The 27,943-nt window shown below is 48.6% G+C and overlaps 2 protein-coding genes across 7 annotated transcripts in view; one reads left to right on the top strand and one right to left on the bottom strand.

The window, feature by feature from the left end:
* Window positions 1-1,021: 1,021 nt before the first annotated feature.
* On the bottom strand, window positions 1,022-26,895 carry LOC146009955 (uncharacterized). 3 transcript variants are annotated; one of them, XM_083150632.1, is made up of 9 exons: window positions 26,557-26,895; window positions 25,999-26,108; window positions 21,846-21,904; window positions 21,449-21,560; window positions 6,183-6,280; window positions 4,966-5,449; window positions 2,096-2,155; window positions 1,890-2,000; window positions 1,022-1,691 (listed from the first exon to the last, which is right to left on the bottom strand). In XM_083150632.1, the coding sequence occupies exons 2-9, from the start codon at window positions 26,087-26,089 to the stop codon at window positions 1,114-1,116; spliced, it is 1,593 nt and encodes a 530-aa protein (XP_083006758.1). In that variant the 5' UTR covers window positions 26,090-26,108; window positions 26,557-26,895; the 3' UTR covers window positions 1,022-1,113. The 3 variants fall into 3 exon arrangements, with proteins under 3 accessions (XP_083006758.1, XP_083006759.1, XP_083006760.1); XM_083150633.1 differs by having other exon boundaries at window positions 4,966-5,446; XM_083150634.1 differs by lacking the exons at window positions 1,022-1,691; window positions 1,890-2,000; window positions 2,096-2,155; window positions 4,966-5,449; window positions 6,183-6,280 and adding exons at window positions 12,973-14,395; window positions 14,479-14,687; window positions 15,266-15,689 and having other exon boundaries at window positions 26,557-26,893.
* LOC146009910 (uncharacterized) overlaps window positions 26,783-27,943 on the top strand; it is a 272,626-nt gene continuing 271,465 nt past the window's right edge. The window contains exon 1 of one of the 4 annotated variants that reach the window (XM_083150527.1): window positions 26,783-26,951. The gene's annotated coding sequence lies outside the window, so the exon portion shown is untranslated. Of the gene's footprint in view, window positions 26,999-27,048; window positions 27,753-27,943 lie in introns of those variants that run through there. The other 3 variants (XM_083150526.1, XM_083150531.1, XM_083150528.1) reach the window with 3 other exon arrangements.

Raw genomic sequence — 27,943 nt, 5'->3', positions numbered from 1 at the left:
CTAATGAGATATGCATTCTTTGTAAAACATTTCCCACAATCAGTGTTGTAAGATTTGCTTGTGGTTCTCCTGCAGTGCAGGCTTGCTGGGACTTTTCATGCCACAACAATGCACAATAGTTTAAATCTATTTTCTTACACAATACTATCAGCCCAGTGCCCACCGCCTAGCATTAGGGGCACTGGGGACCGCCCACCCAGTGTTCATTATGGAGGAAGGGGGGCTGTATATGGCCAGAAATGGCTACAAATGGGCGTATCCATAGCCATTTCTCCTGAGTACATTTCCCCCAATGTGTTTTCACTTATCAGATTAAACAACAGGATTTCGGTTCTGGGTACTAGGAGGTAAATGTACTAAGAATCGTGTCAGTTTTTCATGTTTTTGCACCGCAAACGTGTGTAAAAAAAACAAAATGACAATTAGAACAGAAACAAACATGCAAACAGAAGTCAATAGAACATCAACCCAACACACAAGTACTTCCCATATACATTTACTAGGGATTTAATAAGGATCGTCAGTCTGTATTGGCATCCTTACTCAGGAGTAACAGTGGCAAAAGAAAACAAGAGCTGAAATGAAGGTGACAGTTGAGTATAATGAAGCGCATAAAACCACCAGATCAATGATGGAACACATCATCCCACCCCTCCCTCCCCCTGGGATCGCCAGCACTGATTGCATGGTGCCTGGGAATCACCATAATTCATTAGTGTTAATCCCGCCCCTGGGCTCCTACTGGCCGGTGGGCGGGCTTAACTGTGTAATGGTTTATTCTGATTCCTAGGCAATACAGGGCACCCGAAGCAATGGTCCCAGTGTGATCGTTTATGTCAATATTTACCTAGTGACCCCTCCCCCCACTCACACACACACACACACCTTGGTCAGCCACCACACCACATCTTTTGTTTGTAACAATTATTACACAAAATGTTTTAAAAATCTTTATCAAATACAGTTGAAACATTTGTGAACAAGTAACATACATTACGCAAATCCACATCTTGTATAGTCAATAAAGTGTATACATATTTATAAAAAAATTCCAAAAGTTTTTTTTTTTTATGGTTTACGAATAACAAAACATTTTGTTTGTTTTTTTTACCCTCACAGCCGTCCCCTTCGTCGTGCACCACCTCTGGTGCGGAGGGTCCGCCTGGACGGTGTGGTTACAGGGGTAGTGGTCTGTGGGTGGCCGTCAGGAGACGCGCTGGCGTTCGCTTCAGGGAAACGGGCCAAAAGCTGCGTACCCAAACTCAAAACTGTTGCGTTCAGATCCCTAGCGGCACTTGTCTGTGACTCAAGCATTCTTAAGAAGGTGTCCTGGAATCTATTATTGGACTCCCTAATCTGGTCAAGGGTATCTGCCAATCTGGTCACTTCAGCCGTAAGTGCGGTCAAGCTGCCATCGTGTCCTTGGGCGCACGTATTAAGGTTAGATAGTTGGCGCACTTGGGTTGCGAGAAGGGACAGCTGCTGGGTTTGAAACTCAGACAACGCATGACGAAACGTGGAGTCGGGCTGGGCGGGAGCGGGGCTAGGGTGTATTTGGGGTTGTGGAGTTTCTACTGTGGGGGCGTCTGGCATTGGTTGGGTCCAGGGGTACGACTGTCGTGCATTTCTCTCTTCTATAGGTTCCATATCTGAGACTGGATCCAAAACTTTAGTCTCTTTGTGTTCAGAACCTATGGAAGACAAAAGGGTAAGCATTTTTGGTGTAATAACATTTGCAATATCCACCCCTCGCACTTGCCTAAGATGCCTTTGCACTAAGCCTTGGAAAATGGTAACGCGGAGAGCGCCATAGAGTACCAGCCAATCGGCTCTGACCTGCCATGTTCCCTATGGTGTTTGAAAGGCTTACTACAACCGCCCAGACTCACCAACAAGATGAGGAGAACAAGACACGGAGGTCTTCCCTGACGCCACCAATACGGGCGTCCTTGGCGGTTCTACAGCTGTCGTGCGTCTAAGAGGTTCTGCACATGACGGACCTGCAGAAGAGAAAAAGAAAACCTCATCAAAAACCACACTTTGTTTTTTTTTTTGTTTTGTATTATAGTCATAGATTTTTTGCACATTTCTTTACCAGCCTCCTCCTCGTCCTCTAGATGCCTCCTGGGCCGTCTCTGAGGTGCAAGAGGTTTTGCTGTGAATAATAATAATAATAAAAAGCTAAATATTAGTCAGGGTCGAAAGGTAGACAGGGATGAAAAGGCTGAAAGGGAGTCCGAATATAATACAACAGAGTAACAGTACAAATGTAGTCGACAATACGCAAAACAGATATAAGACTCATTTTACAATCAGCAAGGACATGTATGTACAGGAAGTGAAGCTAGACGTTCTTTTCTGTTAACGGGATTACACTGGGCCAAGCATAGCATCGAGACCTTCCCAAGAAATTGAGTATTCCTGCCAGTTAAGCCATTTAGCCACTGGAGAGTTGGACACTGCGGTAAACCAGAGGTTTCCATTTGGTAGGCATAATGCATTTCTGGGATAATATTCGCAAGGGGCGGGGGGGGGGGGGGGCGGGGGTGTGTTGGGTTTTTCCAGCTTGTGCTATCGCTGCTCTACTGATTATTAGTATATGTCCACTGTGTACACTATTATATTCTCTGAAAGAAGCAAGAAAAAATGGCTGGCTGTGCGCTTGGGAGGCCACTGCCTGAGAAATATCATTTTCCCATTAAAGCTGCAGTGAGATGTGGCTACTAAACCACATAAAGATGAAAGACAGGAAGAACACTGGACACTGCGCTATAATGGGAAATGGTTTTTAATAGATATTAATATTAATAATGTGAAAATATGTTTGAAATAAGACAAGCCGCTGATTGCGTGGAAGGCGGAGAAACGCGTTAGCACGGACTCACTGCTGTTTCTGGTATCAGTTGTCCATTTATTTGGATGGATCTAGCTGTGGGCGGACCCAGATATGGTATCTTTGGAGTGCTAACCAAACGAAAACCGGGAGCCAGGAGCCCTATACCTTTCACCTCCACCAGGTGGCCCCCTGTATATTATTGGAAATACGTTTTTGCTGTGGGGTCAGAAAAACTGCAAATATTGTCTTAAAAGATTGGTAATCATATTCCCCGGCTGTTTGCATGAATAAACCCTGCTTTGTGTGATAAAATCGACTTACTAACCAATGAATTTGGCTTGACAAAATACTAACAAGCTATAACATCTCTTAGGGGGGGATTCAATGTTGGGTCATGGCTGTAGAGCTGGCACGACCCTGTCCCGTTCTCAGTCTGCTCGACCGAGAAATCGCAGACGGGATTCAATGTCCCGCCTGCCGCGGGATTCAATGTCCCGCCTGCCGCGGGATTCAATGTCCCGCCTGCCGCGGGACCAGAATGGGGCGTGGCCACGGGAATTGGCAAGTTGCGGCTCGGAGCTCGTCAATACGACAATACGAGGCCGACTGCTTGTGAAGTCGGACTCGTCCTGCGAGATATCCTGTTCAATGCTGTCAGGGAAGACAGCGCAGGGTTGCCTACCCTCCCGGAATGGCTGGGAGGGTCCCGGAAATCGTGTCCCCCTCCCGGCCCCCCGGAAAGGGTGGCAATCCTCCCGCATATCCCCCCAGCTCCCGCAATGTGTCCCTCGGCGGGGGGTCCGCAGGTAAAATGCCGCGATCGCGGCATTTTAGCCCCACCCCCCGCTGTGCAATGCCTGAAATACTGGCATTGCACAGCGGGGGCGGGGCTAAAATGACGCGACGCTGTAGGCACGCCCCCCTAACAGGGCAGCATCCGTGTGGCCACGCCCCCGAACCGCCTCTTTTCCACTCCCGGATGTGGCCCCGCCCCCCTGTCTACCAGAGCTGGCTGCCCTCTCCCGGAGAGGGCAGCTGAAAAGTCGACAAGTATGAGACAGCGTTGAATAGGGCCCCGCAGCCATCTCCCTCGGCGGAAGATTGAATACCCCATTAAGCCTTCTTGCTTGGCAGGACTTATTTTTCAATGACTCTTTCTTCTTTATGCTAAATTGCTTGGCCTAATACTGCATTTGGCCTGATTAACCACTAATAGCCCCATCGGTAACATCATTACGCTCAGGCTAAATCTGCCTTCCAACCCCTTGTCCAGAATTGGTCACATGCTTTAAGTGTCCGTCTTCTACTGGTTATAAATCAAGGTCCGTTACTATTATGCGCTGTTAAATACAGATTGTTTTATTGATTATCTAGGTCCCATCATTTGTTATTGATTATTTTATTTCATACATATCTTCACATTATTAATATTTTTATTAAAAAAACATTTTCCACCATAGCGCAGCGTCCAGTGTTCTTCTGGTCTCTCTATGCCAACGTGGGTCGTGAAATATAAAAAAGCCCGAACATTTTTTCAAATTCTTTTGAAAAATCACAGCGGCCTTTGAACATCGACCTTTTGACCTGGTCTAGTATCGCATGTTGAGCTTGTGTTGTCGGCCTATTGACCGTTTATCTAGACACTGAGGAATACAGCGGAGAAATGGGTCTCCTAAGGGCGATTATCAGGGATTCCGCTTTGCGCACCTTGAAATCCCCAATAAGTGCCGGCTATCTGAGCTAATTGGATAGCTCCTAGGGTAGGGGTGGGCTAATAAGCGGCCCTCCAGCTGTTCTACACATCCCAGCATGCCTTGCATTAGTTTCAGCATGGCTAAATAGCAAAACGAAGGCAAGGCATGCTGGGATGTGTAGTTCATCAACAGCTGGAGGGCCGCTTATTGCCCACCCCTGCCCTAGGGATCCATTAGAAATCAATATTTACCAATCGCTACTTGGAGACAGGTGGAATATGAGTTGTTGCCCTTGGGCAAAAAACCCAAGAAGAACGGCAAAGTTCCAGAATTGGGCCAACAATATTTGCTCCTACATGCCAGCGTGCAGACCATCTATGGGGTTTTTTTGTGGTCTACAAGGTCTTAAACCAAACCCACAAGATGAACACTTACCAGGCCACCTTGGGGGATCGAGGTCAACCACCTGCAAGCGGGCGATGACGTCTGGAGAGATTAGCTTCTTCAAGGGCACCTCATGCTTCAGATAGTTAACCTGGCAAGGAACGCCAACACCCGCCCAACGTGCACCCCTGGACTCCTTGGCCATTTTCAGCTTGACCCTTCTTTTAATGTCTGAAAACCTCTTCTTGCAGTTTTCTTCATTGCGTCGGACATGGCCCTTGGCGTTCACAGCCTTCACAATCCGCGCCCAGATGGCCGATTTATGTTGCGTCGTGGTGCGGGCTGCCTGACGTCCGAAGAGCAACTTCTGTGACTTCATCACTTCGCTCACCAAGGTAATGTTCTCATGATAAGTGAACTTGACATTCCGACCAGACTTGGTCTTAGTGCATGGGGTGGATACCTCATCACTGTCAACGGGAGAATTGTCAAATAGGTCCACCAACTCCTCGGGGCTAGACATGTTCCCGTCCTCCTCCATGGAGAAAACACAACACACTTAGACGTAAAACACAAATCTACTTTAAAAGAGCCCATAAAGCAATAGCCATAACCCAGCGAAACGGTTATAACGAATAAACAAACAAGTTGGTAATGAAAGGAAGGAATCTTGGACTTTGGAGACACAGAGGACAAGAAAGCCAACGTAGTTGTTCTCGTGGAAGCAATAACTTTGGCCGGTTCAGGACCAAAAAGTAACTCCTCATTGAGGGGGAAAGATTCAAGGGCCTTTCTGTATTAAGGTGTCAGTGTGCCGTGCCAGGGTGGCCGTCCTATTGAGACTGTTGAAACCAAAACTCTGGTCTAAAAGAAGACTAGCATCCAAAGTCAGTATGAAGGTCAGAAGCCCACCATGAAATGACGGCTGGGCTTCCACCATCTAATCTTTCGTTGCAATGGTAACTAACCATTGTATCAAAAGAATTTGATAGAAAAACTATTACTTTGATTAGCACATGTGCAAAACCGATGGGACTGGGGACCCGGACCCAATTAATGCATCGGAACACTATCAGGTGCTTACCATTCGATGGTGGCAAACATCGCAATGACCTATTGGACAGTTATCTGTCAGTGCTCAGACTAGTAAAGCAGCAGCGGCAGCTATACCCCCACACCCCAGTGTCCCCCATGGTTGAAAGGGAAAGAAGATGATCACATAGTGAACAGTCACTGGGGTGTTTGACAACACCATAAATCCAACCTACCTGATACTCCAGTGGGACACTGTGATTCTCCTCTGTGTGGTCCTGGGAATACAGAGGACGGGGACATCTCTCTGGGGTATTCCTGTTACTGGGCCCATCTGTAGGAGACACACAGTGACTGAGGACATTGTATATATGTGATTATCCTGGGAATACAGAGGGTGGGGACATCTCTCTGGGGTATCTCTGTTACTGGCCCCATCTGTAGGAGACACACAGTGACTGAGGACATTGTATATATGTGATTATCCTGGGAATACAGAGGACGGGGACATCTCTCTGGGGTATTCCTGTTACTGGCCCCATCTGTAGGAGACACACAGTGACTGAGGACATGGTATATATGTGATTATTCTGGGAATACAGAGGACGGGGACATCTCTCTGGGGTATTTCTGTTACTGGCCCCATCTGTAGGAGACACACAGTGACTGAGGACATTGTATATATGTGATTGACCTGGGAATACAGAGGACGGGGACATCTCTCTGGGGTATTCCTGTTACTGGGCCCATCTGTAGGAGACACGTAGTGACTGAGGTCATTGTATATATGTGATTATCCTGGGAATACAGAGGACGGGGACATCTCTCTGGGGTATTCCTGTTACTGGCCCCATCTGTAGGAGACACACAGTGACTGAGGACATGGTATATATGTGATTATCCTGGGAATACAGAGGACGGGGACATCTCTCTGGGGTATTTCTGTTACTGGCCCCATCTGTAGGAGACACACAGTGACTGAGGACATTGTATATATGTGATTATCCTGGGAATACAGAGGACGAGGACATCTCTCTGGGGTATTCCTGTTACTGGGCCCATCTGTAGGAGACACACAGTGACTGAGGACATGGTATATATGTGATTATCCTGGGAATACAGAGGACGGGGACATCTCTCTCTGGGGTATTCCTGTTACTGGCCCCATCTGTAGGAGACACGCAGTGACGGAGTACATGGTATATATGTGATTATCCTGGGAATACAGAGGACGGGGACATCTCTATGGGGTATTCCTGTTACTGGGCCCATCTGTAGGAGACACGCAGTGACTGAGGACATGGTATATATGTGATTATCCTGGGAATACAGAGGACAGGGACATCTCTCTGGGGTATCTCTGTTACTGGGCCCATCTGTAGGAGACACGCAGTGACTGAGGACATTGTATATATGTGATTATCCTGGGAATACAGAGGACAGGGACATCTCTCTGGGGTATCTCTGTTACTGGGCCCATCTGTAGGAGACACGCAGTGACTGAGGACATGGTATATATGTGATTATCCTGGGAATACAGAGGACGGGGACATCTCTCTGGGGTATTCCTGTTACTGGCCCCATCTGTAGGAGACACGCAGTGACTGAGGACATGGTATATATGTGATTATCCTGGGAATACAGAGGACGGGGACATCTCTCTGGGGTATCTCTGTTACTGGGCCCATCTGTAGGAGACACACAGTGACTGAGGACATTGTATATATGTGATTATCCTGGGAATGCAGAGGACGGGGACATCTCTCTGGGGTATTCCTGTTACTGGCCCCATCTGTAGGAGACACACAGTGACTGAGGACATGGTATATATGTGATTATCCTGGGAATACAGAGGACGGGGACATCTCTCTGGGGTATTCCTGTTACTGGGCCCATCTGTAGGAGACACACAGTGACTGAGTACATTGTATATATGTGATTATCCTGGGAATACAGAGGACGGGGACATCTCTCTGGGGTATCTCTGTTACTGGACCCATCTGTAGGAGACACACAGTGACTGGGGACATGGTATATATGTGATTATCCTGGTAATACAGAGGACGGGGACATCTCTCTGGGGTATCTCTGTTACTGGGCCCATCTGTAGGAGACACGCAGTGACTGAGGACATTGTATATATGTGATTATCCTGGGAATACAGAGGACGGGGACATCTCTCTGGGGTATTCCTGTTACTGGGCCCATCTGTAGGAGACACACAGTGACTGAGTACATGGTATATATGTGATTATCCTGGGAATACAGAGGACGGGGACATCTCTCTGGGGTATCTCTGTTACTGGGCCCATCTGTAGGAGACACACAGTGACTGAGGACATGTATATATGTGATTATCCTGGGAATACAGAGGATGGGGACATCTCTCTGGGGTATTCCTGTTACTGGCCCATCTGTAGGAGACACGCAGTGACTGGGGACATTGTATATATGTGATTATCCTGGGAATACAGAGGACGGGGACATCTCTCTGGGGTATTCCTGTTAATGGGCCCATCTGTAGGAGACACACAGTGACTGAGTACATTGTATATATGTGATTATCCTGGGAATACAGAGGACGGGGACATCTCTCTGGGGTATTCCTGTTACTGGCCCCATCTGTAGGAGACACACAGTGACTGAGGACATTGTATATATGTGATTATCCTAGGAATACAGAGGACGGGGACATCTCTCTGGGGTATTCCTGTTACTGGCCCCATCTGTAGGAGATATAGTGACTGAGGACATGGTATATATGTGATTATCCTGGGAATACAGAGGATGGGGACATCTCTCTGGGGTATTCCTGTTACTGGCCCCATCTGTAGGAGACACACAGTGACTGAGGACATTGTATATATGTGATTATCCTGGGAATACAGAGGACGGGGACATCTCTCTGGGGTATCTCTGTTACTGGCCCCATCTGTAGGAGACACACAGTGACTGAGGACATGGTATATATGTGATTATCCTGGGAATACAGAGGACGTGGACATCTCTCTGGGGTATTCCTGGTACTGGCCCCATCTGTAGGAGACACGCAGTGACTGGGGACATGGTATATATGTGATTATCCTGGGAATACAGAGGACGGAGACATCTCTCTGGGGTATTCCTGTTACTGGGCCCATCTGTAGGAGACACGCAGTGACTGAGGACATGGTATATATGTGATTATCCTGGGAATACAGAGGACGGGGACATCTCTCTGGGGTATTCCTGTTACTGGCCCATCTGTAGGAGACACGCAGTGACTGAGGACATTGTATATATGTGATTATCCTGGGAATACAGAGGACGGGGACATCTCTCTGGGGTATTCCTGTTACTGGCCCATCTGTAGGAGACACGCAGTGACTGAGGACATGGTATATATGTGATTATCCTGGGAATACAGAGGACGGGGACATCTCTCTGGGGTATTCCTGTTACTGGGCCCATCTGTAGGAGACACACAGTGACTGAGGACATTGTATATATGTGATTATCCTGGGAATACAGGGGACGGGGACATCTCTCTGGGGTATTCCTGTTACTGGGCCCATCTGTAGGAGACACACAGTGACTGAGGACATTGTATATATGTGATTATCCTGGGAATACAGGGGACGGGGACATCTCTCTGGGGTATCTCTGTTACTGGCCCATCTGTAGGAGACACACACTGACTGAGGACATTGTATATATGTGATTATCCTGGGAATACAGAGGACGAGGACATCTCTCTGGGGTATTCCTGTTACTGGGCCTATCTGTAGGAGACACGCAGTGACTGAGGACATTGTATATATGTGATTATCCTGGGAATACAGAGGACGAGGACATCTCTCTGGGGTATTCCTGTTACTGGGCCTATCTGTAGGAGACACGCAGTGACTGAGGACATTGTATATATGTGATTATCCTGGGAATACAGAGGACGGGGACATCTCTCTGGGGTAATTCCTGTTACTGGGCCCATCTGTAGGAGACACGCAGTGACTGAGGACATGGTATATATGTGATTATCCTGGGAATACAGAGGACGGGACATCTCTATGGGGTATCTCTGTTACTGGGCCCATCTGTAGGAGACACACAGTGACTGAGTACATTGTATATATGTGATTATCCTGGGAATACAGAGGACGGGGACATCTCTCTGGGGTATCTCTGTTACTGGACCCATCTGTAGGAGACACACAGTGACTGGGGACATGGTATATATGTGATTATCCTGGTAATACAGAGGACGGGGACATCTCTCTGGGGTATCTCTGTTACTGGGCCCATCTGTAGGAGACACGCAGTGACTGAGGACATTGTATATATGTGATTATCCTGGGAATACAGAGGACGGGGACATCTCTCTGGGGTATCTCTGTTACTGGGCCCATCTGTAGGAGACACACAGTGACTGAGGACATGGTATATATGTGATTATCCTGGGAATACAGAGGACAGGGACATCTCTCTGGGGTATTCCTGTTACTGGCCCATCTGTAGGAGACACACAGTGACTGAGTACATTGTATATATGTGATTATCCTGGGAATACAGAGGACGGGGACATCTCTCTGGGGTATTCCTGTTACTGGCCCCATCTGTAGGAGACACACAGTGACTGAGGACATGGTATATATGTGATTATCCTAGGAATACAGAGGACGGGGACATCTCTCTGGGGTATCTCTGTTACTGGCCCCATCTGTAGGAGACACACAGTGACTGAGGACATGGTATATATGTGATTATCCTGGGAATACAGAGGACGGAGACATCTCTCTGGGGTATCTCTGTTACTGGCCCCATCTGTAGGAGACACGCAGTGACTGAGGACATGGTATATATGTGATTATCCTGGGAATACAGAGGACGGGGACATCTCTCTGGGGTATCTCTGTTACTGGCCCATCTGTAGGAGACACACACTGACTGAGGACATTGTATATATGTGATTATCCTGGGAATACAGAGGACGAGGACATCTCTCTGGGGTATTCCTGTTACTGGGCCTATCTGTAGGAGACACGCAGTGACTGAGGACATTGTATATATGTGATTATCCTGGGAATACAGAGGACGAGGACATCTCTCTGGGGTATTCCTGTTACTGGGCCTATCTGTAGGAGACACGCAGTGACTGAGGACATTGTATATATGTGATTATCCTGGGAATACAGAGGACGGGGACATCTCTCTGGGGTAATTCCTGTTACTGGGCCCATCTGTAGGAGACACGCAGTGACTGAGGACATGGTATATATGTGATTATCCTGGGAATACAGAGGACGGGACATCTCTATGGGGTATCTCTGTTACTGGGCCCATCTGTAGGAGACACACAGTGACTGAGTACATTGTATATATGTGATTATCCTGGGAATACAGAGGACGGGGACATCTCTCTGGGGTATCTCTGTTACTGGGCCCATCTGTAGGAGACACACAGTGACTGAGGACATGGTATATATGTGATTATCCTGGGAATACAGAGGACGGGGACATCTCTCTGGGGTATCTCTGTTACTGGCCCCATCTGTAGGAGACACACAGTGACTGAGGACATGGTATATATGTGATTATCCTGGGAATACAGAGGACGGAGACATCTCTCTGGGGTATCTCTGTTACTGGCCCCATCTGTAGGAGACACGCAGTGACTGAGGACATGGTATATATGTGATTATCCTGGGAATACAGAGGATGGGGACATCTCTCTGGGGTATCTCTGTTACTGGCCCCATCTGTAGGAGACACGCAGTGACTGTGGACATGGTATATATGTGATTATCCTGGGAATACAGAGGATGGGGACATCTCTCTGGGGTATTCCTGTTACTGGGCCCATCTGTAGGAGACACACAGTGACGGAGGACATGGTATATATGTGATTATCCTGGGAATACAGAGGACGGGGACATCTCTCTGGGGTATTCCTGTTACTGGGCCCATCTGTAGGAGACACAGTGACTGAGGACATTGTATATATGTGATTATCCTGGGAATACAGAGGACGGGGACATCTCTCTGGGGTATTCATGTTACTGGCCCCATCTGTAGGAGACACGCAGTGACTGAGGACATGGTATATATGTGATTATCCTGGGAATACAGAGGACGGGGACATCTCTCTGGGGTATTCCTGTTACTGGGCCCATCTGTAGGAGACACGCAGTGACTGAGGACATTGTATATATGTGATTATCCTGGGAATACAGAGGACGGGGACATCTCTCTGGGGTATCCCTGTTACTGGGCCCATCTGTAGGAGACACACAGTGACTGAGGACATGGTATATATGCGATTATCCTGGGAATACAGGGGACGGGGACATCTCTCTGGGGTATCTCTGTTACTGGGCCCATCTGTAGGAGACACGCAGTGACTGAGGACATGGTATATATGTGATTATCCTGGGAATACAGAGGACGGGGACATCTCTCTGGGGTATCTCTGTTACTGGGCCCATCTGTAGGAGACACACAGTGACTGAGGACATTGTATATATGTGATTATCCTGGGAATACAGAGGACGGGGACATCTCTCTGGGGTATCTCTGTTACTGGCCCCATCTGTAGGAGACACGCAGTGACTGAGGACATGGTATATATGTGATTATCCTGGGAATACAGAGGACCGGGACATCTCTCTGGGGTATTCCTGTTACTCGGCCCATCTGTAGGAAACACGCAGTGACTGAGGACATTGTATATATGTGATTATCCTGGGAATACAGAGGACGGGGACATCTCTCTGGGGTATTCCTGTTACTGGGCCCATCTGTAGGAGACACGCAGTGACTGAGGACATTGTATATATGTGATTATCCTGGGAATACAGAGGACGGGGACATCTCTCTGGGGTATCTCTGTTACTGGGCCCATCTGTAGGAGACACACAGTGACTGAGGACATGGTATATATGCGATTATCCTGGGAATACAGGGGACGGGGACATCTCTCTGGGGTATCTCTGTTACTGGGCCCATCTGTAGGAGACACGCAGTGACTGAGGACATGGTATATATGTGATTATCCTGGGAATACAGAGGACGGGGACATCTCTCTGGGGTATCTCTGTTACTGGGCCCATCTGTAGGAGACACACAGTGACTGAGGACATTGTATATATGTGATTATCCTGGGAATACAGAGGACGGGGACATCTCTCTGGGGTATATCTGTTACTGGCCCCATCTGTAGGAGACACGCAGTGACTGAGGACATGGTATATATGTGATTATCCTGGGAATACAGAGGACCGGGACATCTCTCTGGGGTATTCCTGTTACTGGGCCCATCTGTAGGAAACACGCAGTGACTGAGGACATTGTATATATGTGATTATCCTGGGAATACAGAGGACGGGGACATCTCTCTGGGGTATTCCTGTTACTGGGCCCATCTGTAGGAGACACACAGTGACTGAGGACATTGTATATATGTGATTATCCTGGGAATACAGAGGACGGGGACATCTCTCGCCGGAGCAGATATGAGGGGGAACGGGGGAGCGACGGGGGTTGCCTACAGTTCTGTGGTGGGTTTTGCTGGGGCAGGACAAAACTACTTTGTCACGTCCCCCAACCAATGCAGTGTTGGATGTCGACAACAGGAAAGCATCGTTAGAGTATCCTACTAACATGTCAGCAATTGTTTTTCGTAAAAATCATTTGTTCCTGGACCAATATTACCTTAAATAAAATTGTATTCACATTAATAATTTAAAAAAACGATTGCAACTATTTAATTTTTTTTCCATTTTATTTACAAAAATGAAAAAAAAAAAGAAAATTATAATAATAAAAAAATACAATACAATCATAAACACAAAAAATCTTCCAGCAATCTGCAGGTACAACGTCAACTGCACCTTCAGCCGCACAAAAGGTTGGTGAAGAAGCGGCAGGGCATGACGATACAGAAAGGCCTGGCACCGGTAGCGAAGGCAGCCAATAACGCAATGACAAAAAGCCGGAATCCTGCATTTCCACCCCGAAAGCTAGCTGCTTTGGTGCCTAGAACGGGTCAGCCGTTGTGTTGGTTCTGAATCGGCCTGGGAAGGTCCTGCTTCTGGTGTTGGGGGTGCTGGTAGAGGTGTTGTAGTCAGCCTCTCACATATATGATCCAGGGTGCTGCATAATTGGGTGAACCCTTGGCGGATACTGCAGTGGACATTGTGCACTTCACTCTTCATGTCTTCGAGCGCCGTGAGGGTACGTGCCTGCAACCTGACACTCTGCTGATGGCTTTCAAGATGCTGCTGATGGATCTTTAACAGTTCCTCTTGCACTCGCAGAGTACGTGCTCCTTGCTCCTGGATAATTCTGAGCAGATCCGGAGTCGAGGCCTGAATGCCAACTTCCGCTGGATGGGCTTCAGCCGGTGGTGTACTCAACTGCGCTTCAGTGGTTTGTCCGGCACCTAGCACTGGTGTGTACAGCTCATCGGCATCATCTGTATATAAAATAGACGATCGCATTTAGAAATACTCCTAGAACACTGCTTTCACCAGATGCATTACGTAAGGCACATTTTACCAGCAAAATCTTGACACAAGGTCTCCAGATGCGGATCGGTATCCATGTTGGGGACCCCTTCCACCTCCTCCGGGGCAATGCAGCACTCCGCAAGCATTTCAAGTTCCGAAAGCTCCAGATGGGGGGGTAATGCTCCACCTCCCGTAGCGCAGCTATGTTGTAAGCGGGACGCACATTTGATCTTTAGTTTTGATTTAAAATCGTGCCATCTACAAAGATAGATTACAATTAAATTGGACAATGCAATATCTCACCTTTGACATATACACTCACATATACATATATATATATAATCTTTGTTGTAACATTATCATGCATTACGTTGAACCCAGAAAATTGCATCTATACATTTAAATATGGAAATCTGGTTAGAGCCTGTTTGTGCTGTTCTCTGAAGGGAGTAGTACACACCATTGTAGGAAATGTTCAGCTTTTTGTCAATTTCTCGCACAGAATAGCCTTAATTTATATTATAAGAAGAAGACTGTCGAGTTTACATTAAAGTTCCCTTTTTCTGCCCATTTCGAAAGTACATTCGAACACACAAATGTGATGATCCAGATACTCCACTAGCTCAAAGGAAGGCCAGTGTTATAGCTTCTCAAACAAGCAAACCCATTTCCAGCTGTGCCAACGTAATTGCACAAGTTTTTTGTAATCATCCATTCGTCTTCTAACGCGATTAGCAAACACAACGTACCATTAGAACACTGGAGTGATGGTTGCAACATTATTCAAATGTAAACATAGTGTAAATGTATTAAAAATACTATTCTACCGCACTTACCTACGCCGAACATTCTTGAAGGTTCGGGTGTAAGGACTGATCAAGTTGATGGCCGCGGTAATTTCTTTCCAAATTTTTTCTTTGGATGCTACACCCATATTTTTCGGGGCGTACTCAATTAAGTCTCGCGCTCTTGGCACCAAAATCGCCAGCTCACGCTGTAGAAACGCGGGATTCCTGCTTCTGCGAGCGCGTTCTCGGTTGCTTCGACTACCGGTTCCAGGCCTTTCCGTGTCGTCGCGCCCTGCCGCTCCTCCACCGATCTCTCGTGCGGCTGAAGGTGCTGTTGCCGTTGTGCCAGTTAGTGGTGGCTGTGAGGGGGCTCTTGCCTGCTCAGCCGTCCTCCCGTGTTCTGATGCTGTAATTTGCGCGCTTATTCTTGTTAGGTCAGCGGCTACCTGCTCTCCCTCCGACCAGGACATAGCTGCGAAGTTAATGCAGATGTGCAAAGGGTTTATATTGAATTAAATTTGACTTATGCTATATTTCCGCAATTATGTTTCTCGTTACAAACACGCTGCATCAAAACATCCATTTTTGTAAGAGAAAAAAACTTGGGTAAATTATAATGGTTTTTTTTTTTTATGATATTTAATAAGTTAGGCATTGATTTATGGTAGGGATGCAAATGTTTTGGAACCGTCGTTGGGTCACTTGTACATGTGTTTTTAAATATTATATGCATTACGCTGTGCATTGTATTGTTGTGAATGTGAATGATGTATGTATGTGTGTGTAAAATAGGCTATTTCAGTGTGATATTATTTGGAGAAGCCGCTGTCAACCAACCGGTGTGGATGATGCTGACCCCGCCCATCCCCAAAATCCTCCTACACCATCCTCTGCAGATCTCCCCCTCAATCCACCCTTCCCATCCCCAGCTCACCATTGTCCCAGCCCCTCCTCCCAGTCTGAGATCTCTCAGCCAATCAGCAGGCCAGTGTTTTGACTTTTTTTTTTTATTCTCCTGCCCGCTCTGCTGCCCGGACCCGCTGCCAGCTCACTGGCTGCTGCCCGCTCAGCAGCTGCCACCCGCCCCGCCGCCCTCCTCCCCGCTGCCACCCTCTCAGCAGCTGCAGCCCTCCCCCTCCCACACATAGGATAGGGATGGCCATCGTTGCCATTGCTATCTATGGTTGCCATCGATGGCAATAGTGCAACTGGCCATCCATAGTGTTAAACTATGCTATTGATGACCATCGATGATTTTACCTATTGATGGTCATCCAATTTTTTTTTTTGACTGATTGGCCTGTGGGACAATCAAAACATGGGGGCGGGTCATCACGGGTGTCAGGGAGGCGGAGTTATGCTCCGTGCCCCGACACTTTGAAAAAACAAAAACAAAAGCAAAACATCGTTTAGTTGTGCCATCGATGGAGGGAAACCATCTGGTCCTCCCCGATCGTTGGCAAAAGTATTTAACATTGGCCATAAACCATCGATGATTTTGAATCATCGACGGTCGGTGGTAATCCCTATCGGATCAGACTCCGTATAAAAGCACCCGCGATGTGCCGCTGATGGGTCTGATCCAAGGACCGCACATCGGGTGGCATAGGGGTGTCAAACACATGCGATTCTGCCTGATCTGTCGGAATCGGGTAACATCGGACCAAATGACAGTAGTGTATGGGGGCCTTAGGTACTGTAGATGTGACGCACATACATATAGTTGCACATGGATATGTATCAGTACGTTGGCATCCTGTGCGCTACATTACGATGGCTTCCTTGTGTTCCGAAGTGGGCGTGCATGTGTGTGGTTGCGAACGAATTGCGGTAGTGTGTAAGCGAGCGAGCGAATATGGCGAACGGGCCAACCTGAATTACGCCCAAAATTCAGTCCGTCCTGTCACCCGGCATATCCGTCACACAGCTGGGCCGCACCCTGCACGGTGATATTATATTCTGGGCACTGCAGTAGGGTGTGGTATAACAATCCGACAGTAGGGATTCTGACAGTCATTAGCCCGACGGCACAGCGGGGGGAGCGCAATGAAGCCCCTTGTGGGCTCGCTGCGCTCACCACGCTGCAGGCACGGTGGTGGGCTGGGCTCACCACCTATTTTATTCTCCCTCTACGGGGGTCGTGGACCCCCACGAAGGAGCAGTCGGGATTCCGATAATGACTGTCGGAATCCCGACTGTCGGTGAGTCGTCCGGCACCCCTGCGGTATACATGTATCCAGAAGGCTGACCACAATCACCCAAACGGAAACGATATGTTCACACAATCTTCCAAATGAATGATATATAATGGTACAGTATGTGACTCAGCGATCTACAGACCCACTTCTTTAGTCCATAGAAATCAGTGGTCCTCAAAGACCCCCAACAATACACATATTCCAGGTCACCCGGCAGGAGCACAGGTGCACTCATTGCTCACTGACACATTTCCTAGGTCACACAGCAGGTGCACAGATGTACTCATTACTCACTGACACATGTCCCAGGTCACCCAGCAGCTGCAACGGTGTACTCATTACTCACTGACACATTTCCCAGGTCACCCGGCAGGTGCACAGGTGCACTCATTACTCACACACATGTCCCAGGTCACCCGGCAGGTGCACAGGTGCACTCATTACTCACTGACACATTTCCCAGGTCACCCGGCAGGAGCAAACATGGACTCATTACTCACTGACACATTTCCCAGGTCACCCGGCAGGTGCACAGGTGCACGCATTACTCACACACATGTCCCAGGTCACCCGGCAGATGCACAGGTGTACTCATTACTCAGACACATTTCTCAGGTCACCCGGCAGGTGCACAGGTGCACGCATTACTCACACACATGTCCCAGGTCACCCGGCAGATGCACAGGTGTACTCATTACTCACTGACATTTCCCAGGTCACCCAGCAGGTGCACAGGTGTACTCATTACTCACTGACACATTTCCCAGGTCACCCGGCAGGAGCACAGGTGCACTCATTACTCACTGACACATTTCCCAGGTCACCCAGCAGGTGCACAGGTGTACTCATTACTCACTGACACATTTCCCAGGTCACCCGGCAGGTGCACAGGTGTACTCATTACTCACTGACACATCTCACAGGTCACCCGGCAGGTGCACAGGTGTACTCATTACTCACTGACACATTTCCCTGGTCACCCAGCAGGAGCACAGGTGTACTCATTACTCACTGACACATTTCCCTGGTCACCCAGCAGGTGCACAGGTGTACTCATTACTCACTGACACATTTCCCAGGTCACCCGTCAGGAGCACAGGTGCACTCATTACTCACTGACACATTTCCCAGGTCACCCAGCAGGTGCACAGGTGTACTCACTACTCACTGACACATTTCCCAGGTCACCCAGCAGGTGTACTCATTACTCACTGACACATTTCCCAGGTCACACAGCAGGTGCACAGGTGTACTCATTACTCACTGACACATCTCACAGGTCACCCGGCAGGGGCACAGGTGTACTCATTACTCACACATTGTCCAGGTCACCCAGCAGATACACAGGTGTAGTCATTACTCACTGACACATTTCCCAGGTCACCCAGCAGGTGCACAGGTGTACTCATTACTCACTGACACATTTCCCAGGTCACCCGGCAGGAGCACAGGTGTACTCATTACTCACTGACACATTTCCCAGGTCACCCGGCAGGTGCACAGGTGTACTCATTACTCACTGACACATTTCCCAGGTCACCCAGCAGGTGCACAGGTGTACTCATTACTCACTGACACATTTCCCAGGTCACCCGGCAGGAGCACAGGTGTACTCATTACTCACTGACACATTTCCCAGGTCACACAGCAGGTGCACAGGTGTACTCATTACTCACTGACACATCTCACAGGTCACCCGGCAGGGGCACAGGTGTACTCATTACTCACACATTGTCCAGGTCACCCAGCAGATACACAGGTGTAGTCATTACTCACTGACACATTTCCCAGGTCACCCAGCAGGTGCACAGGTGTACTCATTACTCACTGACACATTTCCCAGGTCACCCGGCAGGAGCACAGGTGTACTCATTACTCACTGACACATTTCCCTGGTCACCCAGCAGGTGCACAGGTGTACTCATTACTCACTGACACATTTCCCAGGTCACCCGTCAGGAGCACAGGTGCACTCATTACTCACTGACACATTTCCCAGGTCACCCAGCAGGTGCACAGGTGTACTCACTACTCACTGACACATTTCCCAGGTCACCCAGCAGGTGTACTCATTACTCACTGACACATTTCCCAGGTCACACAGCAGGTGCACAGGTGTACTCATTACTCACTGACACATCTCACAGGTCACCCGGCAGGGGCACAGGTGTACTCATTACTCACACATTGTCCAGGTCACCCAGCAGATACACAGGTGTAGTCATTACTCACTGACACATTTCCCAGGTCACCCAGCAGGTGCACAGGTGTACTCATTACTCACTGACACATTTCCCAGGTCACCCAGCAGGAGCACAGGTGTACTCATTACTCACTGACACATCTCACAGGTCACCCGTCAGGTGCACAGGTGTACTCATTACTCACTGACACATTTCCCAGGTCACCCGGCAGGAGCACACATGGACTCATTACTCACTGACACATTTCCCAGGTCACCCAGCAGGAGCACAGGTGCACTCATTACACACTGACACATTTCCCAGGTCACCCAGCAGGTGCACAGGTGTACTCATTACTCACTGACACATTTCCCAGGTCACCCAGCAGGTGCACAGGTGTACTCATTACTCACTGACACATTTCCCAGGTCACCCCGGCAGGTGCACAGGTGTACTCATTACTCACTGACACATTTCTCAGGTCACCCGCAGGTGTACAGGTGTACTCATTACTCACTGACACATCTCACAGGTCACCCGTCAGGAGCACAGGTGTACTCATTACTCACTGACACATTTCCCAGGTCACCCGGCAGGAGCACAGGTGCACTCATTACTCACTGACACATTTCCCAGGTCACCCAGCAGGTGCACAGGTGTACTCATTACTCACTGACACATCTCACAGGTCACCCGTCAGGTGCACAGGTGTACTCATTACTCACTGACACATTTCCCAGGTCACCCGGCAGGAGCACACATGGACTCATTACTCACTGGCACATTTCGCAGGTCACCCAGCAGGAGCACAGGTGTACTCATTACTCACTGACACATTTCCCAGGTCACCCAGCAGGTGCACAGGTGTACTCATTACTCACTGACACATTTCCCAGGTCACCCCGGCAGGTGCACAGGTGTACTCATTACTCACTGACACATTTCTCAGGTCACCCGCAGGTGTACAGGTGTACTCATTACTCACTGACACATCTCACAGGTCACCCGTCAGGAGCACAGGTGCACTCATTACTCACTGACACATTTCCCAGGTCACCCGGCAGGAGCAAACATGGACTCATTACTCACTGACACATTTCCCAGGTCACCTGGCAGGTGCACAGGTGTACTCATTACTCACTGACACATTTCCCAGGTCACCCGGCAGTGTACTCATTACTCACTGACACATTTCCCAGGTCACACAGCAGGAGCACAGGTGCAGTCATTACTCACTAACACATTTCCCAGGTCACCCGGCAGGTGCACTCATTACTCACTGACACATGTCCCAGGCCACCCCGGCAGGTGCACAGGTGCAGTCATTACTCACTAACACATTTCCCAGGTCACCCGGCAGGTGCACAGGTGCAGTATTTACTCACTAACACATTTCCCAGGTCACCCGGCAGGTGCACTCATTACTCACTGACACATGTCCCAGGTCACCCGGCAGGTGCACAGGTGCAGTATTTACTCACTAACACATTTCCCAGGTCACCCGGCAGGTGCACTCATTACTCACTGACACATGTCCCAGGTCACCCGGCAGGTGCACAGGTGCACTCATTACTCACTAACACATTTCCCAGGTCACCCGACAGGTGCACAGGTGCACTCATTACTCACTGACACATGTCCCAGGTCACCCGGCAGGTGGACACATTACTCACTGACACATTTTAAAAGATCCACAGGTGGAACGAATTACTTCACTGTGAGGAGACCTAGAAAACATGCACTGTTGGGGGTCTATGAGAACCAACATTGGGAACCAATAGTGTGATATAACATATTGCTATATTAACTTATTACATGACCATTTTCAGTACTTAGTGATTATTACTCACCTGTGCTGATACCTGTAGGGATTTCCTCCTCCTTACACTGCTGATCACCCATCACATACGTCTCCTCTTCCTCTTTTATATCTTCTACTTTAATACCAGTCAGGTAAATAATCTACATAAACCGCAATCAATAAGATAATAAAGTTTGAGTAATTTTATTAGGAAAAAAAGAATATTAAAGTATAAGGTGCACAATGGCTTAACATTGACATTTGGATTATTCTGATAATGAAGGAACAGATTGGTTAGGAATAGGACTAGAAACTTTTATTATATATATATTCTGTATGTTTATACATAAAGATATTGTGAGAGGATACAATTATATGCATATCATAAGAAGACATGCATGTTGTCCCTACATACAATGAAAAGTAACCAATATATTGGTATCTACCTGATTCTCCTGTGTATGATATGAACATTTCTCTTGGGTATTCCTGTTACTGGCTTCATCTGTAGGAGACATACAATGAATCCGTACACTGTACACACAGAGAGTGCGCGGAGGAGACTGGTCAGATATCTAGGCTGGTAACACACAGTGACATGATGTGAGGGGAGAGCAGGAGTATAACAGGGGCTGATGGCTCCTGATGTATGAGATACACCAGAGAGTGTGGGGAGGAGACTGGTCAGATATCTAGGCTGGTAACACACAGTGACATGATGTGAGGGGAGAGCAGGAGTATAACAGGGGCTGATGGCTCCTGATGTATGAGATACACCAGAGAGTGCGGGGAGGAGACTGGTCAGATCTCTGGGCTGGTAACACACAGTGACATGATGTGAGGGGGAGAGCAGGAGTATAATAGGGGCTGATGGCACCTGATGTATGAGATACACCAGAGAGTGCGGGGAGGAGACTGGTCAGATATCTGGGCTGGTAACACACAGTGACATGATGTGAGGGGAGAGCAGGAGTATAATAGGGACTGATGGCTCCTGATGTATGAGATACACCAGAGAGTGCGGGGAGGAGACTGGTCAGATCTCTGGGCTGGTAACACACAGTGACATGATGTGAGGAGGAGAGCAGGAGTATTATAGGGGCTGATGGCTCCTGATGTATGAGATACACCAGAGAGTGCGGGGAGGAGACTGGTCAGATCTCTGGGCTGGTAACACACAGTGACATGATGTGAGGGGGAGAGCAGCAGTAACATAGGGGCTGATGGCTACTGATGTATGAGATACACCAGAGAGTGCGCGGAGGAGACTGGTCAGATCTCTGGGCTGGTAACACACAGTGACATGATGTGAGGGGAGAGCAGGAGTATAATAGGGGCTGATGGCTCCTGATGTATGAGATATACCAGAGAGTGCAGGGAGGAGACTGGTCAGATCTCTGGGCTGGTAACACACAGTGACATGATGTGAGGGGGAGAGCAGGAGTATAATAGGGGCTGATGGCTCCTGATGTATGAGATACACCAGAGAGTGCGGGGAGGAGACTGGTCAGATCTCTGGGCTGGTAACACAGTGACATGATGTGAGGGGAGAGCAGGAGTATAATAGGGGCTGATGGCTCCTGATGTATGAGATACACCAGAGAGTGCGGGGAGGAGACTGGTCAGATCTCTGGGCTGGTAACACACAGTGACATGATGTGAGGGGGAGAGCAGGAGTATAATAGGGGCTGATGACACCTGATGTATGAGATACACCAGAGAGTGCGGGGAGGAGACTGGTCAGATCTCTGGGCTGGTAACACAGTGACATGATGTGAGGGGAGAGCAGGAGTATAATAGGGGCTGATGGCTAATCTATGAGATACACCAGAGAGTGCGGGGAGGAGACTGGTCAGATCTCTGGGCTGGTAACACACAGTGACATGATGTAAGGGGTAGAGCAGGAGTATAATAGGGGCTGATGGCTCCTGGTGTATGAGATACACCAGAGAGTGTGGGGAGGAGACTGGTCAGATCTCTGGTCTGGTAACACACAGTGACATGATGTGAGGAGGAGAGCAGGAGTATAATAGGGGCTGATGGCTCCTGGTGTATGAGATACACCAGAGAGTGTGGGGAGGAGACTGGTCAGATCTCTGGGCTGGTAACACACAGTGACATGATGTGAGGGGGAGAGCAGGAGTATAATGGGGCTGATGTCTCCTGATGTATGAGATACACCAGAGAGTGCGGGGAGGAGACTGGTCAGATCTCTGGGCTGGTAACACACAGTGACATGATGTGAGGGGGAGAGCAGGAGTATAATAGGGGCTGATGGCTCCTGATGTATGAGATACACCAGAGAGTGTGGGGAGGAGACTGGTCAGATCTCTGGGCTGGTAACACACAGTGACGTGATGTGAGGGGGAGAGCAGGAGTATAATAGGGGCTGATGGCTCCTGGTGTATGAGATACACCCGAGAGTGCGGGGAGGACACTGGTCAGATCTCTGGGCTGGTAACACACAGTGACATGATGTGAGGGGGAGAGCAGGAGTATAATAGGGGCTGATGGCTCCTGATGTATGAGATACACCCGAGAGTGCGGGGAGGACACTGGTCAGATCTCTGGGCTGGTAACACACAGTGACATGATGTGAGGGGAGAGGAGGAGTATAATAGGGGCTGATGGCTCCTGATGTATGAGATACACCAGAGAGTGCAGGGAGGAGACTGGTCAGATCTCTGTGCTGGTAACACACAGTGACATGATGTGAGGGGGAGAGCAGGAGTATAATAGGGGCTGATGGCACCTGATGTATGAGATACACCAGAGAGTGCGGGGAGGAGACTGGTCAGATCTCTGGGCTGGTAACACACAGTGACATGATGTGAGGGGGAGAGCAGGAGTATAATAGGGGCTGATGGCTCCTGATGTATGAGATACACCAGAGAGTGTGGGGAGGAGACTGGTCAGATCTCTGGGCTGGTAACACACAGTGACATGATGTGAGGGGGAGAGCAGGAGTATAATAGGGGCTGATGGCTCCTGATGTATGAGATACACCAGAGAGTGCGGGGAGGAGACTGGTCAGATCTCTGGGCTGGTAACACACAGTGACATGATGTGAGGGGGAGAGCAGGAGTATAATAGGGGCTGATGGCTCCTGATGTATCAGATACACCAGAGAGTGTGGGGAGGAGACTGGTCAGATCTCTGGGCTGGTAACACACAGTGACATGATGTGAGGGGGAGAGCAGGAGTATAATAGGGGCTGATGGCTCCTGATGTATGAGATACACCAGAGAGTGCGGGGAGGAGACTGGTCAGATCTCTGGGCCGGTAACACACAGTGACATGATGTGAGGGGGAGAGCAGGAGTATAATAGGGGCTGATGGCTCCTGATGTATGAGATACACCAGAGAGTGCAGGGAGGAGACTGGTCAGATCTCTGGGCTGGTAACACACAGTGACATGATGTGAGGGGGAGAGCAGGAGTATAATAGGGGCTGATGGCTCCTGATGTATGAGATACACCAGAGAGTGCAGGGAGGAGACTGGTCAGATCTCTGGGCTGGTAACACACAGTGCCATGATGTGAGGGGGGAGAGCAGGAGTATAATAGGGGCTGATGGCTCCTGATGTATGAGATACACCAGAGAGTGCGGGGAGGAGACTGGTCAGATCTCTGGGCTGGTAACACACAGTGCCATGATGTGAGGGGGGAGAGCAGGAGTATAATAGGGGCTGATGGCTCCTGATGTATGAGATACACCAGAGAGTGCGGGGAGGAGACTGGTCAGATCTCTGGGCTGGTAACACACAGTGACATGATGTGAGGGGGAGAGCAGAGTATAATAGGGGCTGATGGCTCCTGATGTATGATATACACCAGAGAGTGCGGGGAGGAGACTGGTCAGATCTCTGGGCTGGTAACACACAGTGACATGATGTGAGGGGGAGAGCAGGAGTATAATAGGGGCTGATGGCTCCTGATGTATGAGATACACCAGAGAGTGCGGGGAGGAGACTGGTCAGATCTCTGGGCTGGTAACACACAGTGCCATGATGTGAGGGGGGAGAGCAGGAGTATAATAGGGGCTGATGGCTCCTGATGTATGAGATACACCAGAGAGTGCGGGGAGGAGACTGGTCAGATCTCTGGGCTGGTAACACACAGTGACATGATGTGAGGGGGAGAGCAGAGTATAATAGGGGCTGATGGCTCCTGATGTATGATATACACCAGAGAGTGTGGGGAGGAGACTGGTCAGATATCTGGGCTGGTAACACACAGTGACATGATGTGAGGGGAGAGCAGGAGTATAATAGGGACTGATGGCTCCTGATGTATGAGATACACCAGAGAGTGCGGGGAGGAGACTGGTCAGATCTCTGGGCTGGTAACACACAGTGACATGATGTGAGGGGGAGAGCAGGAGTATAATAGGGGCTGATGGCTCCTGATGTATGAGATACACCAGAGAGTGCGGGGAGGAGACTGGTCAGATATCTGGGCTGGTAACACAGTGACATGATGTGAGGGGGAGAGCAGGAGTATAATACGGGCTGATGGCTCCTGATGTATAAGATAAGAGATTGCTGTAGCGACAAAACAAGGAGACTATGTGACTCTGTACTTAGTGGTTGTGACTCACCTGGGCTGATATTTGCAAGGATTTTCGGCTGGATACCGCTTGTATACTTGTCTTCTTCTCCTTCGATATTCTCTACCTTAATATTATTCATGGTTTCAGCCTAAATTACCCTATAAAACAGTTTATAGAAAACTTAAAGAGATTAAACAGTGAAATACATGCAAGTATACAAGCAATGCCTGATGCATTACAGTTTTATTTTACTCAGACTACTATTTATATTAATAGTGGGACCATGATACAGAAATAATAATACCACACATCAACATGGACCGGGAGCTGTGCTAATCAACCTCTTCTGCGAGCTACAACAAAATGGTCTCCACCATGTTCTTTATCAACAAAATTACACCAATTATAGATCATGTTACACTAGAGCCAACCTTGGCCCTCCAGCTGTTGTGAAACTACAAGTCCCATCATGCCTTGCCAACAGTTTTGCTATTGGAGAATGGTAAACTATTGCAAGGCATGCTGGGATGTGTAGTTTCACAACAGCTGGAGGGCCAAGGTTGGATATGCCTGCTCTATAGATAACAGTGTTGCTGGGATGATTACCTGTAGTTCCTGCTATTTGGAAGACAACTTTTCATTTCCCTCAGAAACCGTAAACTTGCACTCCTTAATTCAGAAGACAGCGACTCTCCGGACTACAAGAAAATGGCCGACGAAATCTCTTGCACTTGCTACTTCCTCTCCCCCTTTAGCGCGTGGAAAGCGACAGAATGAGGTCATACGCCTTGCTCCTCTATTGAAAGGGCCTGTCTCCAACTTGTGTCTCGCATCTACCAAACCGGGTGGAACGCACATACCGGAAGCTGTGGTACGCATGGAAAGGAAGTCCGCAGGTACCTTCCTGTCAGGTGGACCGCACGATTAGGAAGTTATGTGATTACACAGCTCATTTGGAACGCACAGACCGGAAGTGAGAGGTAACACTGCCTGTGTCGGAGGTGAGTGGGAGGAAGCAGAAGGGATATATTAATGTGACTGGCAGAAGGTAATTCCATATTTACTATCTGTCTGTGCCTTGTTATTCCCCCTAATCCATGTTGCAGAGCATTATTAATGGTCCATGTGAGAGCAGCAGGAAGGTCACACATGTACTGGTGCTGGGTAACCTGTAGATTGCCAGTACACCCCCTCTCCCCCAATAACAATGGGTTATAAGAAGACAATAATCAAATAATCCTGCAGGTTCCCCCACCCTGGTCCTGACCCTATACTTCCATTCAAGCTGTCGGTATTCCAGCGTCAGCATTCAGATCCATTGTGAAGTTCCGGCAGTCGGTATGTCAGTATACTGAATGCCGACCTACTGACCTCCAGGATGCGTACTGCATCCCTGTTATAATGCTAGTGTTCCTAATATTGGGTAACATCCAGTGCTCGGTGTGCGGCGGTATAGTACGCCAGTAGGAAATACCGCCTCTTAATTTATACAGCATCTCTGATATGTTGTTCTAGCACACTATGGTCTGTATCTGAGTGCGGATTAGCATGCAGTCCAGCCTCGCCACCATACCCCCAATCCAGTAAATCCGTGCTAGCACTGACCAATTTACAGCCAACAACCAAACACCATCCAGCTCTGCAACTGGACTCGTTCACAGCTTATGCTGCGACACCCCACAAGCCCTGACCTCATTGTGATCACCACAGGCCGCCTGGTTCCAGCCGGCCAGACCAGATGCCTCTCAGCAGGATGTATCCAGATGCATTTACTTCAGAACAAGGGAACATTTACAACAGCAGTGAGGCCAATACCTCTGACAGCAGCACATATATACTGTAATAGTGATTTGGGTGATAGTCTTTATTCACAATGGCCGTCGCTGATCTTACACAAATGAGACGTTTGTCTGTCTGCTGTTCTATGGCCAGTATGGCTGTGTGTGAACACAGGAAGCTGCTGTGGACCAGTGAGAAATGAGCCTTCATCTGT

This window comes from Crinia signifera, chromosome 6 (genome assembly GCF_055691185.1).
Source record: "Crinia signifera chromosome 6, ASM5569118v1, whole genome shotgun sequence".
NCBI lineage: Eukaryota > Metazoa > Chordata > Amphibia > Anura > Myobatrachidae > Crinia > Crinia signifera.
Note: the sequence above shows the minus strand (reverse complement) of the source record. Positions and strands in the feature narration are given on the sequence as shown.